At 37.2% G+C, this 18,694-nt stretch overlaps 1 protein-coding gene across 5 annotated transcripts in view; it reads right to left on the bottom strand.

The window, feature by feature from the left end:
- The window catches only part of LOC132101249 (xylosyl- and glucuronyltransferase LARGE2s-like), a 55,702-nt gene that overhangs the window by 11,419 nt on the left and 25,589 nt on the right, over nt 1-18,694 (bottom strand). For 4 of the 5 annotated variants that reach the window (XM_059506033.1, XM_059506036.1, XM_059506038.1 and 1 more), the window contains one exon: nt 886-1,078. In XM_059506033.1, the coding sequence (XP_059362016.1) occupies nt 886-985 (100 nt within the window). In that variant the 5' untranslated portion in view covers nt 986-1,078. Of the gene's footprint in view, nt 1-885; nt 1,079-12,174; nt 12,548-18,694 lie in introns of those variants that run through there. The other variant, XM_059506034.1, reaches the window with a different exon arrangement.

Genomic DNA, 18,694 nt, shown 5'->3' on the forward strand with positions numbered 1-18,694 from the left:
ATATATATATATATATATATATATATATATATATATAAAATAAAATAAAACTGTTATTCATTTTTTGTTTGTTATTGATTTAATAGTTACTGATTTTAATTCAGATTATTTTACTACATAAATTTGTGAATTAAATTACTTTTTAGTCCTCCTGTGGCCCTATAGGGAGTTTGCTGAGGCCCCCTATTGGGCCCCGGACCTCTGATTAAGAACTACTGATGTAGTTTCAAGATTTGGGGAAGACTAGCAATGTCCAACTAAATCGTAAAATGGCCAATGCTTTTACCTTAGTATTATCCAAGTTTGCATTACTATTTATAAAATGGATAGTTAATTCCTGTATTCTTATTGGTCAATTTTACATTCATTCTGGAATTTCCAATATAGGAAAACCACTTTTATACAGGCTATACTGCATTGTGAAGTCCCAGCTCTCATACCGTACTGCTTAAATATTAATTTAACTTAATATGGCACAATTCAGCGCAATGTATTAACCCTTCAAGGCACTCTTCAAAGAACCTTGCTTTAAAAACCACCTCTCCAGTGCACCCGTTTCAATAGAGATAGAGAGTGAGAGAATGCGCTTTTATAATGATTAGCTTTCTAAGATCTGGCAGCAGATCAGTTGTGTTATCAGCACTCCACAGCGTTATTGTGCGTCTCTGAGGATGACAGACCCATCAGATGAGGATTTTAGCACACAGACCGAGATAAGTCTATGACTGACAGTCTAAACACCCAAGTCACCCTAGCCTTAAAGGAAAACTCTTTGTCGGTCCAGCTTTTACATCAGAACACAGAAAAATAGGCCAGTTTCTGTCTCACAGAGGTCGTTTCTTTCCAGAAATCTGAAGATCTGATGATAGGCGTCTTGATACTCACTTTCTGAGTTCCCCACGAGCAGGTAAAGCCAGGTGAACAGGATGACGAAACTCAGAGACACCACCAGCAACTTCAGCTTCCCTCGGCAGGGGCAGAGCATCCTGGGATTGTGGAGGACTTGGCTTGGGAGGGCGGGGATGGAGCGATCAGGTTGGACTTGCTCTAATGCTGGTCTCCTGCAGCATCCTCTCTTCTGGAGGAGAGACAAAGGAAGAGGTCATTTGTTAGTAATGCACAGGCCCATTGAGAATCTAAAGGGCCATTCAACTTTTACAGATGTCCTCCACAGAGCTCTTCACTTCCACTGTCATGGGTGTCAAACATATGTATGTGATAGCGCTAGACTAAATCTATATAATTAAGAAACCCTTAGCCCGTCAGTCACTTTGTAGTTGATAAAAGGAAACTGGTGTTAACGGTCAGCAATCCACAAGGGATTTACATATAACGTACAATAATGTTTTAAGGTTTCACCCAACTGTAAAAGTAGAGCATACAAAGTGTTAAATGTGGTAAAAATAAATTATGTATAAATATAGCCGATACACAGCCATGTCTATTGATTCTGTGTTGTTGTTCCATCTTCGTACAGCATTGTGTCTGCATTAAAAGCATTACGGGGCTCTGGACTCACTATACTACTGGCTTGCGACTGTCAAGAGTAACTCTTTAAGCCTTTCTGCACGCCACTTTACGGCACGCATTCATGTCTGTGTTCACGCCATGTGGGCTACACGACAGCCATTGTTGTTTACACCACTCTTAATTAAAGAGCGAGCCGTGGGAGGCTCTCCATCACCCCTGCAGATCCAGATTAACCACAGAAAAAAAGAGAAAGAGGGAGTGGGAGAATGGAGACAGTAGAGAAACAAAATTGTCTTTGTTTTATTATGAGCTTAATTAATCATGCTTCAGTATAATTAGACATATGCCTGCAGGAAGCAAGATTGGATTCTGACAAAAAAAAAAAATATATATATATATATATATATATATATATACATACATACATACACATACCTTGGTAGGGAGTGTGTTGTTTTGAAATTATTTTGCCTCCTGGGAATTCAGAGCTGATATTTCAGACTTTCATATGTTTATTAATGACTGCTTCACTCACAGAGCTCACACTCACAGAGCAACTCAAGACATGCCATTCTAACATTTTAAAACACCATAAAATGCATAAAAATTCATGACATGACATGGGTAGGACACAGTTATTACAAGGAGAGGGTGACTTATAAGGGGATAACCCATGTCCCCATTTTTCAAAACGCTTTCAAAATCATACAGAATGGGTTTTTTTTTTTTTTTTTGGCAAGAAAGTAAAAATGCACAAAGTTTCCTGTAAGGGTTAGGGTTAGGTGTAGGGTTGGTGTAGGGCCATAGAATATACAGTTTGTACAGTATAAAAACCATTACGCCTATGGAATGAACCCACTTTTCACAAAAACAAACATAGTTATATAGTTATAATGTTCCCATAGTTCCCATAGTTTCATAATATATATAATGCCAGCAGGCACAGGAGATCAATACATTACATTACGTTGGTCAGACGTTGCATTTTGGTTGCACTGACGTCAGTATTTTACAGCAATATGATGTTGATTTCACGCTGGATTTTGGTTATACATAAAATAAAAAAATAACGTTAGCTGACGTTGGTATTGGACATCGAATAACATTAACATTAGATGTTGAATTGACATTGAATTTTGGTCACTCTACATCACAACCAAGTATTAACTTCCTATGATGTTGTGTGCCTGCTGGGATAGTGTGGGCAAAAGTTTTAGCAAGGAAAAAGTTAACTATTTAAAACGTAGAGTATTCCTCTGTGAAAACAAATTAAAATATTGATGACTAACCCTGCACTCACTTATTTCACCCAATCAGATTCTCTCTAAATAATGCCCGCCCTCTAACACCTCCGCCTCTGATAAGCCACATGAAAGTCCTGATTTTAGTTTGGTCCAAGTAAGCTTACACACTTACCCTAAAAATAGGCCTTCAATGAATACTTTAGCCGAAGATTCCAATTCATTCATCAAAATGTTTTAGCCTTCATCAAATGCTAGCCTTGAAAACATTACTCAGACTAGTCAGTACTTCAAAATCTTAAATTCTACCACAGAAATAAACACAATACAAACAAGACATACAAGACTGAAATAGTCTGACTGAATGAACTAACCCTGAGCTCCACCGTCAACAGCTGCTTTTCTGTACTGCATGAAGCCCATTTTAATGCTACTGGAGAGTGTGTTTGTTTGTATGTGTGTGTTTTGTTTGTCTCTGAGCTTGTGTTGTGCTGTCCTGTGTGGTCACCACTGTAACTGTTTGATAAATGTCGTCCTTCATCACCTGACTTTGCTGACACCAGCCTTTGTTTGTTTGTTAGTCATCTTTTATGTGTGGCTCTCTTGAACACTCAAGGCCATGCTGAGCTCTCCACCACTCGTTACCAGATTATATCCGCCCACACACACACACACACACTTGCCACTGCTGCAGAGCACTCTCTCAAACATTAGGGATGAATGCCAAGTATGTTTGGCTGGTGGGTAAACAGATAAGAGAAGAAAGTGTGTGGAATGATTTCATGTGAACTACAAAAGTGAGTCCAGTATGTAACTCTACTCTTCTTGAGTCTGAAAGACGCTACATGCGTTAGAATAAAGCATAAACGAACATGGTGGGTCTTTATAAACAGATTGCAGTCCTGCAGACACAGTAGACCTTCATTAATGGACCTTGTGAAACGTAACCTCAAGCAATTAACCCACAGAAGAGGCAGCCGTTTCTGGAGTGCATTTTTAAAACCAACAACACTGCTAAAAACTTCTCTTCATTACACAGACAAAATTCACACTTGACAGGGATACAAAGAGGTTAACTGAAAAAAACAAACCAAAAAAAATTACTGACTGTCTCCTTCAGTCGTACATAATGTTTAACTCAGCCACCCACAATCGACAAGTGGTGCAACGTGGCTCTTTAGGTCTTTTGTAAACTGCGTCATCATCAATCAAATATTTCCAGATCCTCTCTCTCTCTCACTATATATATATATATATATATATATTTTTTTTTTATAAAATGTTATTCAGGCAAACAATAAATGGCACATATTTCAGAATCAACATCAATTTCTGAATAAAAAGCCTGGTAGAATTTTCATAAAACTGCACTCTTAAACATATAAATAAAGGTCCTTCATTGACATCAAAGGTTCAATGAAACCTTTTTATTGCACAAAAAGGTTTCTCCTGTGGCATCAGTGTGATTCCCCTTTTGGAACTTTTATTTTTAAGTGTGTCACAAAGAAAATAAGTCTAATAAACATTACAATTATATTATTTCTTTAAATATGTCATCAATTTTTTTTTTTTTTTTTTTGAATGAACCATTTTCATTAAATGTGACAAATGTTGCTCTCATGTGTCAAGAAAACTAAGAAAAAAGAAATGATATGACAAGGACTTGTAACAACCCTCACTGCATGCAATGGTCAGTAAATAATAAATACAAATAAATATTATATATAATATATATATAATTTTGTTTATGGTTAGATGTAATACCTTATTGAATGAATGAAAGAACAAATAAATAAATAAATACATTCACCTTGAAAAAGATTAAAATGCAGTTTTGCTAGACGGTTCGAACACTTGACAACCACTTTTTTAATAAAGTTCTTTATTTTTATTTTTTATGTCTTTGAAATGTTTGGAAATGTTTGAAATATTTTTTTTAAACATATGCAGCTGACATCAAAACCAAAATTACATTTGAAGAACTTTGGCACATGCACGTGGCCTTAAGCTCTAACAGTGATATAATAAAAGACACCAAAGTTCAATAATGAGAAATATTAAAGACAGAAATCAGAATAAACCATTTGTATACAGTAGTTCAGTAGCTTGGCTGTTGACTAATTGCCAAGCATATTTGCACGTTAATAAATCATAAATGCACGTTGGGCATAAATCATCTGTTTTACCCCACTTTGAATCCTGCTCATCCATTTACATTTGCCAGCCTTATAAGCTTACTTTATTTTTCTTCTTACACGATCGGACATTTGTGTTTTGTCATTGACTCCTATTTACAAATGAAATAAGACATGGTGATTCCATTCCCTGGATTAAATCTGGATTATTATGGACACACAAACAAAGGCTAAACTCTAATACATAATTCAATTTATTCTTAACTCTAATACAAAAAACCAACTTTTGTCTGTTTCCCTCTTCATGGTGCTATTGGACACTTCTACCTGACCACACACCTAATTACATTTAAATGTTTTTCACCCACCAGACTCTCTTCTCCTCCTCTCCTCTCTGATTTCAGACTTCACAGGCCTCCTGGTGGTGGACGTCCAACACTAAAGGTCAGCTGGTCATAAATTCAAACAGCCGGGTTCCCACTATGTGCCCCCTTGCAGTTAGAGAACGTCTTTTAACTGCTGCCAGCATCGGAGTCATCAGAACACAGTTAATTTCCCTTCTCACCCTCATTACACCTGGATGGTTCTAAAACGGGAAATAATATATAAGGTAAATCAAAGGAATTGCAGTGGACTGTCCACCTTTACAAAAAATAGGAAGTTTTCACAGCAGTGCCATAGAAAAGGCATTTTTGTTCCTCAAATAGCCTTTTTCCACTTTAAAGAAACTTCTGTGGAATGGAAAAGTTCCATGGATGTTGAAGGTTTATCATGAAACCATCGATTTGTACCTTTATTATTAAGGTACTTAAATGGTTAGTTCACCCGAGAATGAAAATTCATCCATCTTCAACTACCCTCAAAGCATCCTAGGTTTTTGTGAATTACTTCTTTCAGAATAATCCAATCTGAGTTATATTAAATATTGTCCTCGCTTTTACAAACCTTTCAATGTGGTAAGCAGGTATTTGTTGTCAACAGTTCAGAAGACGTGAAATAAAGTGTGCACATCTGTAATAAAACATCCCTCACGTGGCTGGATAAATATCCAGATTTCAAACGTAATAAACACTTTTTGTCTCACTTCTGCTGACTGTGGGGAACGGCGGAGGTTGTAGTTCGTTAGTGCTCCTTGGTTAGTGAAGAGCGCGGAGAGAGAGAACAAAAAACGAAACGAGGGCTGGAAACGAATTAGAAGCACAAAACGAGGATTTGTAAAGAAAATGCTTACCCCATTGAAAGGCTTGGAAGAGCAAGGACAATTTTTAACATAACTTCAACTGGATTATTATGAAAGAGGAAAGTCACATACACCTAGGATGCTTGAGGGTGATTAGAAGATGGACGAATATTCATTCTCAGGAGAACTTACCCTTTAATAATTAAACATTATTATTATATATCATTAAATATGCTCAATGTAAATAAAATAAAAAAGTTACTACTAAAACAAAATAGTGATAGTGTGGGATTCAACAGCACAACCAGTAATGTTCATTCGACTCATCGCTCCCAAGAATTTTGACTATATTTCCAGTCCATCATGATTACTAGATAAACATTCCATTAAAAAAAAATTATAGAGATTTCACTTCCAAGGACACATTTCTATCTAATAACAAATATTAGAGCTGAGCATAACTTTGAAAATGCAGGACTTTTCCATAACTTTAAAGGTGATTATTTTGTGTTAAAATATTCACTTCACCTCATATTTAGAGTTCTTCATATTTAGAATCCCAATCTAAAACCTCATAAATCTTGAAATGCAGTAGATGAAACTATCCAGACTTGTTTGCTGAAGTATAATGTGGCATCTGCTTTGAGGACCCAGAAGGGGAAAGTCTCCTCAGTTTGCATTGGCACGGGTAAGCTGAAACTTGTCTTTTCCATAGCTGGCGGTCTGATCAGCGGCACATCAATCTCTCTGTTCATATCTCTCATCTACTGCTTGTTAATATTCTCTGAACAGAGAGAGTAAGGAGAAACCACAGATGACACAACATCACCCCAGGGCTCATCTCTAATGCTTATGGGAGTAGAACGGCACAAATTCTTTAGAGTTGAGGTCACATTGGGGTTTAACTCTCACTTTTGTGTCTGATATTACAAAACCTGCCTAATCTTGCTCAGACTGAACATTAAAACGCCATCTCAGCTGAATCTCTACTGCCCGGTCAAAACAGGAAATGCATGCAGTTTATGACTTTTTAATAGGTCACTTTGCAGAGGATCTTTATGACACAGGGCTTTTAAGAGGTGAGAGGCCTCGACCCAAATCCATTAAAAGACAGAGAAAGAGTGATTGTGAAACTAAAAAAAGGAAACAAAGCAAGAGTGAAGGAGAGAGCCGGTTCAAAGTGGGCTAGCTGGCAGCTTTCATCAGGATCTTTAGCTGAACAAGCAACGAGCCTCGCAAGCCTGCTCTACAGGGACAGGTGCCCTAGTAAAACAGGAATTACTGAGGTTGTGTAGTGGAGGGAGGTGAAATACTATACATAACACTCAGCTCCCCCTGGCTTTTATAGCCTACATACTCATCTCATCTGCAGTAGGCCAGCACACATTAAACCACTGAGTCCATTTTAGTGCACTCCAATATTGATCAGGGTGAACAAACTGTCCATACGCCCTCTTATCTGAACATTACACTTATCAACCTATAGAAGTTCAATAGATTTGTAAAAGGACACGTTGGCAGTCCTGGAACAGCTACCTCTATTCGTCCATTTAGATGCCTATGTTGTAAAAAAAAAAAAAAAAAAAATTGTGATTACAGAGCAGGGTAAGATTGCTCCAGCTGTTCATAAGGTCATACTTTGAACTGAAGTGTGCATTTTTTAGTTTAAAGATGAAACAGATTAATAATTTCCTTTAAACTTCAGTGCTCGAATCTGATTGGTCTGAGCAGTGTTCCAAGAGTGACTCTTTAACTGACTTATTCAGCAAGTCACATTATTATGCCAGTAGGTGGTGACAAGCATCCATCTTAATCAGTGAGTCATTTGAATCACACACTCAACCGTTTTATTCAAAAACACTCAAAATTCATTCAGGAACTAAGGAGACGACTGGTTGTATCCAAAATTGCATACTTCCCTTATATATAGCAGTTGAAAAACAGTATGTGAAAAGAGTAGTATGTATGAATTCATAGCATTAATAAACAGTAAGTAAAAACTATTTTAAATAAACTATTTAATGGACACTTTATTAAAACACGAGGCCACAAGAGAGGTTTTGTGAATGGCAGTGAATGGCATGCCAATGAGAATGACCAATTTAGTATATACATATTACATTCATACAACACACATTCATACTGTATAGAATGTAAAATTAATTACTTATTCAAAAGAATTAACTATACCTAGAGAATGAGATTTCAGTCTTAGCCATTGTGTTTAAGCAGGAGTCACTGAATCCTTCACTCAACTGATTCATTAAAAATACTGATTCTTTCAGTAACAAAACATCACTGCTGTGTTTTATGGCTTCGTTTTGAATTATTCTTGTTGGCAAAAGCAAGTATAGTAAATAGTAAATTACTCAGTATTACCTTTGCTCACAATGGATGTTGTGAACTGTCACCATTGTGCCCTTCAGCAAAGCCTTAAAAGTAACCCCATGTTACTGTATATAACATCTGCTACATAATTTAGATGAATATTTTCCCTAGTCTTTGTCATGTTCTATTGGTGGACAGCACAGGTGGGACCAGAGCTATGATACAGTATGATAATGCCATTAAATTTGAAGGGAATCTCCGTGGAGAAGGCCTGGAATTACAGCGGTGTTACCCTTTTAAATGAGGGAGATTGTAATCGTGAATATAATCAGGGACAAGATCTCTTTGATTAAAGCACAATCACTTCAGCGCTGCCTGCACACAAAGTGTTTCACGGGTAGTTCTGAATTTCCAGTGTCTAACTAGGAAGCTTTTCTCACATTTTAATCAGCCAAAAAAAAAAAAAAAACAGCATTCTAAGATACCTTGTTCATTGGGTTTCCCAATACATTTTTACCATATTAGGTACTGGCTGATACTACGAGATTTCTTTTCATTTACAGGTATTAATATCAGATTTTATATATATATATATATATATATATAATTGCAATAAAATGCCTCAAGCTACTATGAAATATTTCACAAGATTTTTTCTTAATTGATATTGATCATTACAATAGAAAAAAGAAAAACTGTTGCCATCAAAGGTTGGAAGTAATAAAAAAGAGTTTAACCACTGCATTCCATTCCATTTTGTTGCATGCCGTTTAGCCGTTTCTGAACACAAAGGCCCCTGAGTGAATTGCTGCTGTTTCGATCCATCACTTTTGAGGTTTTATTTTGGTTAGAAGGTAGCTGACAGCAGACAGCGAGTATGTGCTGGACTGATTATTTGTATTTGTAAAATTAGTCGTATTGCCTCTTCTCCCTAAACACAGATTTGTTGGATGCTGGCTTAATACAAGACCACAAAACAGGGACATGCCAAGCGTCTGATCATTAGCGCCCCGAACTAACAACAGAAAATCTCTAGGCGTGTGTGAACTTCAAAAGGTTTGAAGACTGAACCGCACAGACCCAGGTTTGAAATGTCTCTTTCCATCTTTAAGCCACCAGAGGAGAACTGACAGCCATTACGAACTTCTCTCCAGTGGATTTGCAGCAAGGGATCTTGGGATATCACTCATAAAGTCTCAGTGTGCGAGTCCCCCCGGTCCGATACTCAGTGCATTAGGGGGCTAATCTTCAAAAACACTGCTCTCTCCCTCCCTTGCTCAATCCCTCTCTTTCCACTTAATATCTCCTCACATGCTGCAGTTGTCCCTTTGAGGCCTGAAATCCAGCTAATCTTTCTCTCTTCCAAGCCAGGAAACCAAATCAGCTTCAATCTCTTAGTGTATTATAGTCAAAAACCCACACAAAGCCTCAATCATACATCTGTGTGTGTGAGCGTGAGAGAGAGCCACAGATACAGACAGAGTGATAGATGATAATGAGAAAGAAAGAGCTGCCATTCATGAGACAACCAGTACTTTAAACTTTAAAAAGACTTGTGCTTTAGTTGTGCATCACCAAGTCACATGAAGCTGAGCAGAGCTTCCCAAACTTATCAATCCAGTGGAGATGGTTTTTAAATCACTGACAGAAACTTTAAAGATAGATACAGGCAGTAGCTTGATGCATTTAGGCATGTAGATATCATCAAGACAATCTGCTGAAGTTCAACCCGAGCATCAGAATTTGTAAAAAGAAAAAAAAACACTAGGATGATGATTTAAGCGACTGTGACCGTGGAATGGTTGTTGGTGACAGACAGGCTGGTCTGAGTATTTCAAAAGCTGCTGAACTGCTGGGATTTTCGAGCACAAACATTTCTAGGGTTTACAATTATATTAATGTTTTTTTCTTTTCTGTGTGAATTTAATTTAAGTCTGTAAAACCAACCTAGAATGTTACCATCATATCTTTACTGTAATGTTCTGGCAAGCACAGCCGGTATTTTACCTTAAATGTCAGACTGAAGTTAGCTATTTATAACAAAGGTTAGTTACAATGACTGACATGATAAGTTAAAAATAGGAATTTTGTTGTAAAATGAGGATATCTAACTTGAGGTGAGGTGATAAGACATAACTATCAGTACTGAAAACAGTTGTGCTGCTTAGTATGGAATATATCATTTTAAAGGATTTTTTTGATGAATAGAAAGAACATTCAAAAGAACATTTAATGTAATATTATAAATCTTTTTACTGTCACTTACCTAGTCTATATCAATTCTAGCATTCCTTTTATATATATATATACTGACCTCAAACTGTTAATACCTTTTTATAGCAAACTTTTTATAGCAAATATTTTGTCTTCAGTTTCAGGTTTTTTTCTGCTACCAAGTTATCTAGAGGTCATAAGTTACTGTTATTTTTCTTCATATTACTCAAGGACTTTGGTCAAGATGTGTTATGTTTTTGTTATGACTTATCTTCCCCATGGTCTCAAAAAAACAAGCCAAAAAAAAACTCATATTTTTTGGATTGTGTTTGAAGCCACTATGAACTTGAATCTCTGTACTGTTCAAGGACAAGGATTTCAAACTAATAAGCGCTGCATATTCCTCCCAGCTTCAGTCCCATACTGAAAATCAATGATTCCAGTAAATAGAGATGTCCATTCATTTAGCCGATTCATTCATTTTATTTTTCACCTGCATGGAAGCAACATCAGAAGTGCCTGAAAGGAACATTGATCAACTCTGAAGGGTTCATCAGCTCAACAGCTCGTCCCACAAAAAGGTCCTTTTCATTTAAAAAAGAATCTAAACTCTGAAACAACAGATGAGAGGGGGCATTCCAGATCATCTTTAGATGAACTTAGCTGAGTGAGTACAGAAGAAGTACATCTTAAATGATGAAGATGAACTTTCTGTGAAATGTTTTCTGACTATCTCTGTTCCGCACGATGAGGAAATCCAGGCTGACCTCAAAGCTCTTTTTTAAATGAAACAAGCCAGTGTGACAAAGTCACATGACAAAGGTCCTCACAACTAATGACAATTAAAATGTAAATCATTAAGCCGTTGTCTGAACCTTTACCATTCAAATGATTACACAGGCTGACTGGGTAAAAGACTAACCTGCTTTCTTCAAATAATCACACACACGCACACACACACACACACATACTTACACAGCTATCTCAATGAGGATATACCATAGATTTCTAAATTATAAAAAGTTTTTCTTTACATAAATATAAATAATAAATAATAAAATAAAGCCATTTACAAATTACTACAGACTAACCTGAATATATGTTTGCCGGTGAAAAAGTTTGGAATAATTAAGATTTAATTAGATTTTTTTTTCATGTCTCTAATGCTCACCAAAGCTGTGTGTGTGTGTGTGTGTGTGTATGTATATATATATATATATATTATTTGTAATATTTATCTAATAATGCTGTCCCTGACCTAAAGTAACCCAACCCCCTCAGACACACAAAGGACCTCACCTCAACAAACACCACACACCCATTAGACAGCAAACACACACACACACACACACACACACACACACACACACACATGCACACAAGCACTGCTGTAAAGTGCTGTAAAGCCCAAGTATCACTTCACCACAAAAACACAGCAACTTTTACACAGTGGAGAGAAAGAAGAAAAAGTGGGAAAATACTTCACACTACAATAGTAGACAGACTCATATCACCAGGGAGAAAAACAGAGTAAGAAAAAGGAGCCACATACACAAAGCCTGCATTCAAAGAGCTGAAGGGGGAGAAAGAACACACTTATCTTCACCTCTGCTCAGCGCCAAGGCCGTCTCTTCTTCTCCTTCGCTCACTCTCTCTCTCTTTCTCTTCTTCTGTCCGGCAGCGTGAGCGCGCTTTGACGACGGTCTGACAGCTGAATGAAGTTACAGCGCCCGACATGCATGAGATTTTGGCCTGATATGAATCGCTAGTGGCAAATTTTGAACTGCTCTACCTGTGTCAGTTCATGTGTTTCTGAGAGGGAAGGAGGGAAAAAACTCCTCCCTCTTTCCCTCCACCTCTCTGCAAGCATGCCACAACAGGTTTACGTCTCACGTTCGGATCAAAGCCACCTCTCAGCCTCTCTCTTTTGCTCTGTCATTCTCCAAATCTCTCTTTATGCTCTAAATGATATTGTAATTGCTTTTAAAGTTACTCTACCGCCGCTGACTTTGCCATGAAGAAAGAACCTTCAACCCGTCTTTGAACCTCAGCTACACCTGATTTACTAAATGCCCTGACCTCCGCTGGCTCATTCACTCTCACTCCTCCTCCATTCCTCCCTCTCTTCCTTTATTGAAAGATGACTGGCATAGACTTTAGGAGAAAGAGGGGGGAAGGGTGTCACCTTCCAAATAACTGTTGCTGCATGACAAAAGATGGGTTGCGCAGGAATGCAGGAGTCTGGGAAGCTTCGCCTCTACACCAGCCAGCAACACGATCCTGCAGCACGCATGCGCTCGCAGACGAGTGTAATCAAGCACTCTTATCAGACAATGAATCGGCTTGTTTTGTCATTCAGATTTCTGGGCTCTCATTAGAAGCTCTTATCTCAGTGGACAAGCTGGAGAGTCTCTTAATGGATCACATCATCTCTACAATCTGCTCAGTATCACTAAGAGAATTACTGTTTCAATGATTTAAACACTTCCTGTGAACTTACATTGTAAGGGTCAAAGATATTTGGTATCTCAAAAGAACAAATTGGACATGATATGGAATCAAAATGTTCCTAGTTTTATTTTGCAGCCCATTAGGGTATGTTCATCTATAGACCCCTTCATGTGACACGCTGCTCAACAAATCATTTGACCTCCACATGGAAAGTGCTGCAAATTGCATCACGGAGGAGCAATTTATGTGGATTCAAGGTTGAACATTCACCGTTTCACAGTGAAAACGGCATGGTGACTAGAAGTGAAAGTATAACTATTGAGCCCCTAAGGGGATATGGTGAAGAAAAACATTGACAGTGTATAACCGTCACCTTAAAATAAAGTGTTATCATTCTGATAGTTCAGAATTGTCTCATTTTGTACTCTAAAAGACATTGTTAGAGAGACTAAGCAATGTGTAAAAATCACTTATGTGTGAAGCTGGAGATGTTAATGCCAAGAAAACAATGCATATGGCATGTGAACTGTCTGCCAATCACTGGTTCCATTTTGAATGGTTAGAGTTAAACTTGCACCAAGTTGCAATATTATAGTTGACATCTCCTTATTATTCACCACAATGTACTATAGTCACAATTATTAGCCAATACTATTAATCCAACCAACCAAACCATCCAGTTTAATTGCAATTGAGCTATTAATAATAATAATAATAATAATTCATTATATTTATATAGCGCTTTTCTAGGCACTCAAAGCGCTTTACATTGTCGGGGGTATCTCCTCATCCACCACCAGTGTGCAGCATCCACCTGGATGATGCGACGGCAGCCATATTGCGCCAGAACGCCCACCACACACCAGCTTACTGGTGGAGAGGAGACAGAGTGATGAAGCCAATCAGCAGATATGGGGATTGTTAGGAGGCCATGATGGTCAGAGGCCAATGGGCGAATTTAGCCAGGATGCCGAGGTAACACCTCTACTCTTTTCGAAAGACATCCTGAGATTTTTAATGACCACAGAGAGTCAGGACCTCGGTTTAACGTCTCATCTGAAGGACGGTGCTTGTTGGCAGTATAGTGTCCCCATCACTACACTGGGGCGCTAGGACCCACACAGACCACAGGGTGAGCACCCCCTGCTGGCCTCACTAGCACCTCTTCCAGCAGCAACCTAGTTTTCTCAGGAGGTCTCCCATCCAGGTACTGACCAGGCTCAGCCCTGCTTAGCTTCAGTGGGAAACCGGTTTTGGGCTCCAGGGTGATATGGCTGCCGGCATTATTACACTGCATCATACACTATTCCTTCACTAATATGTAGTTATTGTAAGATAGTGTGGCAATCAGAGATGATCATTCCTCATTGATAATAAACCTGCATCAGCTTTTCCCTTCCTCAGTTGTACTGTGGATAGGATGACAGTTAAATGAATGTTTGATAAGTTAACACCTCATGTTTTCTCCTCGTTAAGGAAGTAAAGGTCACTGGAGAAGTCTGGGGGTGGAACTGGAAGGTGTGACAGTAAACCAAGACACCATGGAGGGAGATGAGACTAATCTATCACTCCAAGGGGAGTCCTGTGCACGAGGAGGAGGGGTGTGTAAAATGAGGAGCACTGGGTTTCTCTAACAACTGTTTAAGCCACACACACACACACACACACACACACACACACACACACACACACGCACACACAAATGCACACTATAGCAACTGGCTGCAACTGATGAATCACATTACCATACACAGTGGCTACTTATATACGTATATTAAGTGAACCTAATGAAAATGCCTAGTTCATATTTTATCCAAGAAATCCAAAAAGAAAATCAATTAAGTGGTTTTGCATTAAGAAAAATAAACCAAAAAAATAATTTTCTTGCATTGTGACATGTTTGACTTAAAAGTTTGTTTTTTCTTTTCTTTTTTTCTTTTTGCACTTCACATATATATATATATATATATATATATATATATATATATATATATATATATATATATATATATATATATATATATATGTTTTTTTTTCAATGATAAATGTATACAATGATAAATAGTTTATTTTAATACTGTTATATTATTCTTTAAATAAAAAATAATCTAAATCAGGATTTATTAAAGACCAATTGAAATTATTCCACAGTTACTCTGAAAAACTGATAAAGTTCAGTAATTATCACAGAAACATATTACTATTGTACAGTAGAATGTAATTCTCAGATTATTATTATTATTATTATTAATAATGCAAATTATTAAAACGTTATTTAAAAAGGAATATCAGACAATATACTTTTTTTGTCCATGTTTAAATTAAAACAGTAAATCTCCATTGTAGCATAAAATGAATTGTTTAGTTTAAAATATTTATTTTATTACATTTGAAAGCTTAATTAAATTTGTTAAAATAATATTCATTAATTTGATTTACAACTGTTTTTGATAAAAGAACAAAGAAATTAGAAAAAATACACTGAATTTCTGAAAATATAAAACACATTTAATAACTTAAATTGTTTGTTTTATGAATTCTGAACCTTGAAAATGTTAAATGGAAAACATGGAATTTGTGGGGGGGGGGATAAATTAATAAAATAAATTTAATCAGACCTAGGTCTAAATTGTCATGAAAATAATGTAAAAATTCAAAAATAACCAAAAATAACAATTTTCCTATTGTTATTCCATTGCTTTCATCACAGTTTAGCGCATTTACACCTCCAGTTCTCATTACATGATTACACTGATTATTTTCAGAAGTCTACTTTTAATTTTGGGATTCGCAGATAGTAAGGAATAAACAGAGCATGATGGAGGGAATCAAGCATTATAACTCAATTAATCATGAAACGACACGAGCTGAACTTGCATCGCTCGCATGAGTGGCACTACCAACACATTGGCACATATGTGTTTACGGCAGCGACAGCTGCATATTTATAATCCTCGTGAACACAATATCACAATCTCTGTGACGAATTCGCTGAAAAATAATAGCTGTAGAAACTCAGAGCTTAGCATTTAAGGACTAATCTCCGGTTTAGTCATTGTGCGAGGGATAAACACTGAATAATCTGGAGAGTTTCCTCTGTTGTCTGCTACTATATCCACTAAAACACTCTGCCTGACACTTGCCATGTGAATTTTCTCACTATTTCACTTACATTCTGTTCATCAGTCGATCTCTTTTGCCAGAATACAGACACCAGCACATTTTATAACTCATGGACTCGTGTAGGAAATGATGTTAACAATGCCGGCCTGCAGTAAAAACACTCTCTAATCCTCCTGCCTGAGTGTGAACAAACTGTGAGGGCCGTCAGGACAGAGGGCTTTGACATGACCAAACAACAAGAAATATAACACCTAGGCCACCACAGAGGATTTACAAGGGTCAGGGAGGTCAAAAAGTCTCTGAATTGTGCTTCGCCTGGACTCTCAGTGGCTGATGGGAAGAGAATATTGCTTGAGGACCGTGAGGTGTTGAGCAAAAATAATCAATACTGACACACGCAAGCGCACACACATAAAGCTGATGGAAAAGTGACAATTTATTTAGTCCTGACAAGTGCACGATGAGAAGCAAGAGAGCTTGGCTTTTGGCTTTTGGCTAAGTGCTGTCTCTCTTCGGTCTGTGGTCACTCCAATCTCCGGCTCCAGACAGCTTTTCTAAATGGAGTTCCACCCAATCGCAGCGTCAGCTGTTTGTATCCTGAACGGTGACTGTATCGGAGACCTCAGACATGACTAAAATAACACAGACAGCATCTTACCTCCACTGAGTGAACTTAATCAGCTCGCCATACACCTACACGTCCACACCAGAGTCTTATTGAACTCTTAATAAACAAGACAAACCATTGCATTGAGCCGACGGCTTCATTATGAAGAAAAGAATGTCCTCTTGATGCCCATGTCTCTTACTAATTGTGCTAATTCCACTAATTAAGAAGGCGGCTTTTTGAAAGGTTGACCATGGTTACCAAACTTGTTGCCATGATTGGGGGGGGGGGGGGGGGGGGGTATTATGAGAGCTTAGCAGCTGATTGTCCAGCGCAGGGTTCCCAACACACACACTATTGAACTTCCAAGACTTTTAAATGAATTGTTCTGTCATGATTACTGGATATGAGTATTTAAAAATTATTTTATAGAGACAATAAATAAATAAATAAAAATATGATTATTATTTTAATCTTAACATTGACCAAAACATTGAACTAAATTGAATCCACACCGAACTAAACTGAGCTGAATAATAACACCATTGCCTATTTTAGAGCTAAAATTTTATTTCTTTCATAATTAAAGAGCATTAAAACTATTATTATTAATGCTATTAACTTAAAGCTGCTTTATAATCTTGTAAATTTTATAAATCATCATTTGACTATTTTCCATAAATATTCTTTTTTTTTTTAAGATATGATTCATTTCCATACTTTCCAAGCCATTTCAAAATTCCCTGTTGTTTCCCAATTTTCCATGACTGTGGGAACCCTGCCAGGGATGGATATGAAAATGCTGAGCATGCACTCAGTATGACAGATGGAGAGAGTTGTTATTAGGGTCTGTTATTAGTTACTGGCACCCTGATTCTTCTGAGCTTCTCACGCCTCGCAAATAAAGGGTTAAAGGTCATATGTAGCTGAGGGGTGTAAAGCGTGTGAGAAATTTCTGTGGTGAAGCCATCCATTAGCGCAACGTCCCTTTCATTAGCTACATGTGACCTTTAACCTTTAACGGACTCTGGCCAGTTTATGGGTCTGGTTCTGTTAGATCTTAGCTCTGCCTTTGACATGGTCAGCCATGATATTCTTATATCTCTTCTTGAAGCATGTGTTGGTTTATGGGGCACATTATGACAGGGGTTAAGGTCATATCTTACTGATAGGAGGTATGTTGTCAATGTTGGGCATCATTCCTCCTCTGAGATACACTTAAGATCTGGTGTACCATAGGGATCGATTCTTGGTCCTGTATTGTTCTCACTTTATATCCTTCCCCTATGGATTATCTTTAACAAATATGGGGTCTCTTCCCATCTATATGCAGATGGCACCCAAATGTAAATCCTTTCAAAACATTGTAATAAGCATGCCAATAAGCCTACATTGGATTGTTGGAGTAACTGAAACTTTGGTTTGCAACAAATTTTTTGTGCCTCAATGAGGGTTTGGTCCCAATTAACAATGTGTACATGATTTCGAACTACATCTCTGTCACCGTACAGTACAACATGTTTCAGAAAATTGAAGTTGTTTCTATCTTTAAACAAACTTGAAATAGCTATGCACACATTTGTAACATCTCGGCTTGACTACTGCAATTCTTTGTATGTCGGTGCACCTGTCCTGTCCTTACTGGAAAGCATAAATATGTTATGACTATTACACCTGTTTTAATCTCACTTTAATTGCTGCCAGTTAAGATAAGAACTAACCCTACCTTGTCTGTTTTTAAATTCACTCTTAAGACCTATTTATTTTCTTTGGCGTTTAATATCCCTTCATTTATTGTTTTATGAATTTGTTCTTCACCTATGTTTACAGTTTGTGTTTTATAATTGTATTTTATAATTGTATCTATATAAATAAATTGTATTGTAATTTATTTTATTGTATATATTATGGAAGTTTGTAAATGAAATATCTGGTGCATGACGCT

Source organism: Carassius carassius, chromosome 23, assembly GCF_963082965.1.
Source record: "Carassius carassius chromosome 23, fCarCar2.1, whole genome shotgun sequence".
NCBI classification, from domain to species: Eukaryota; Metazoa; Chordata; class Actinopteri; order Cypriniformes; family Cyprinidae; genus Carassius; species Carassius carassius.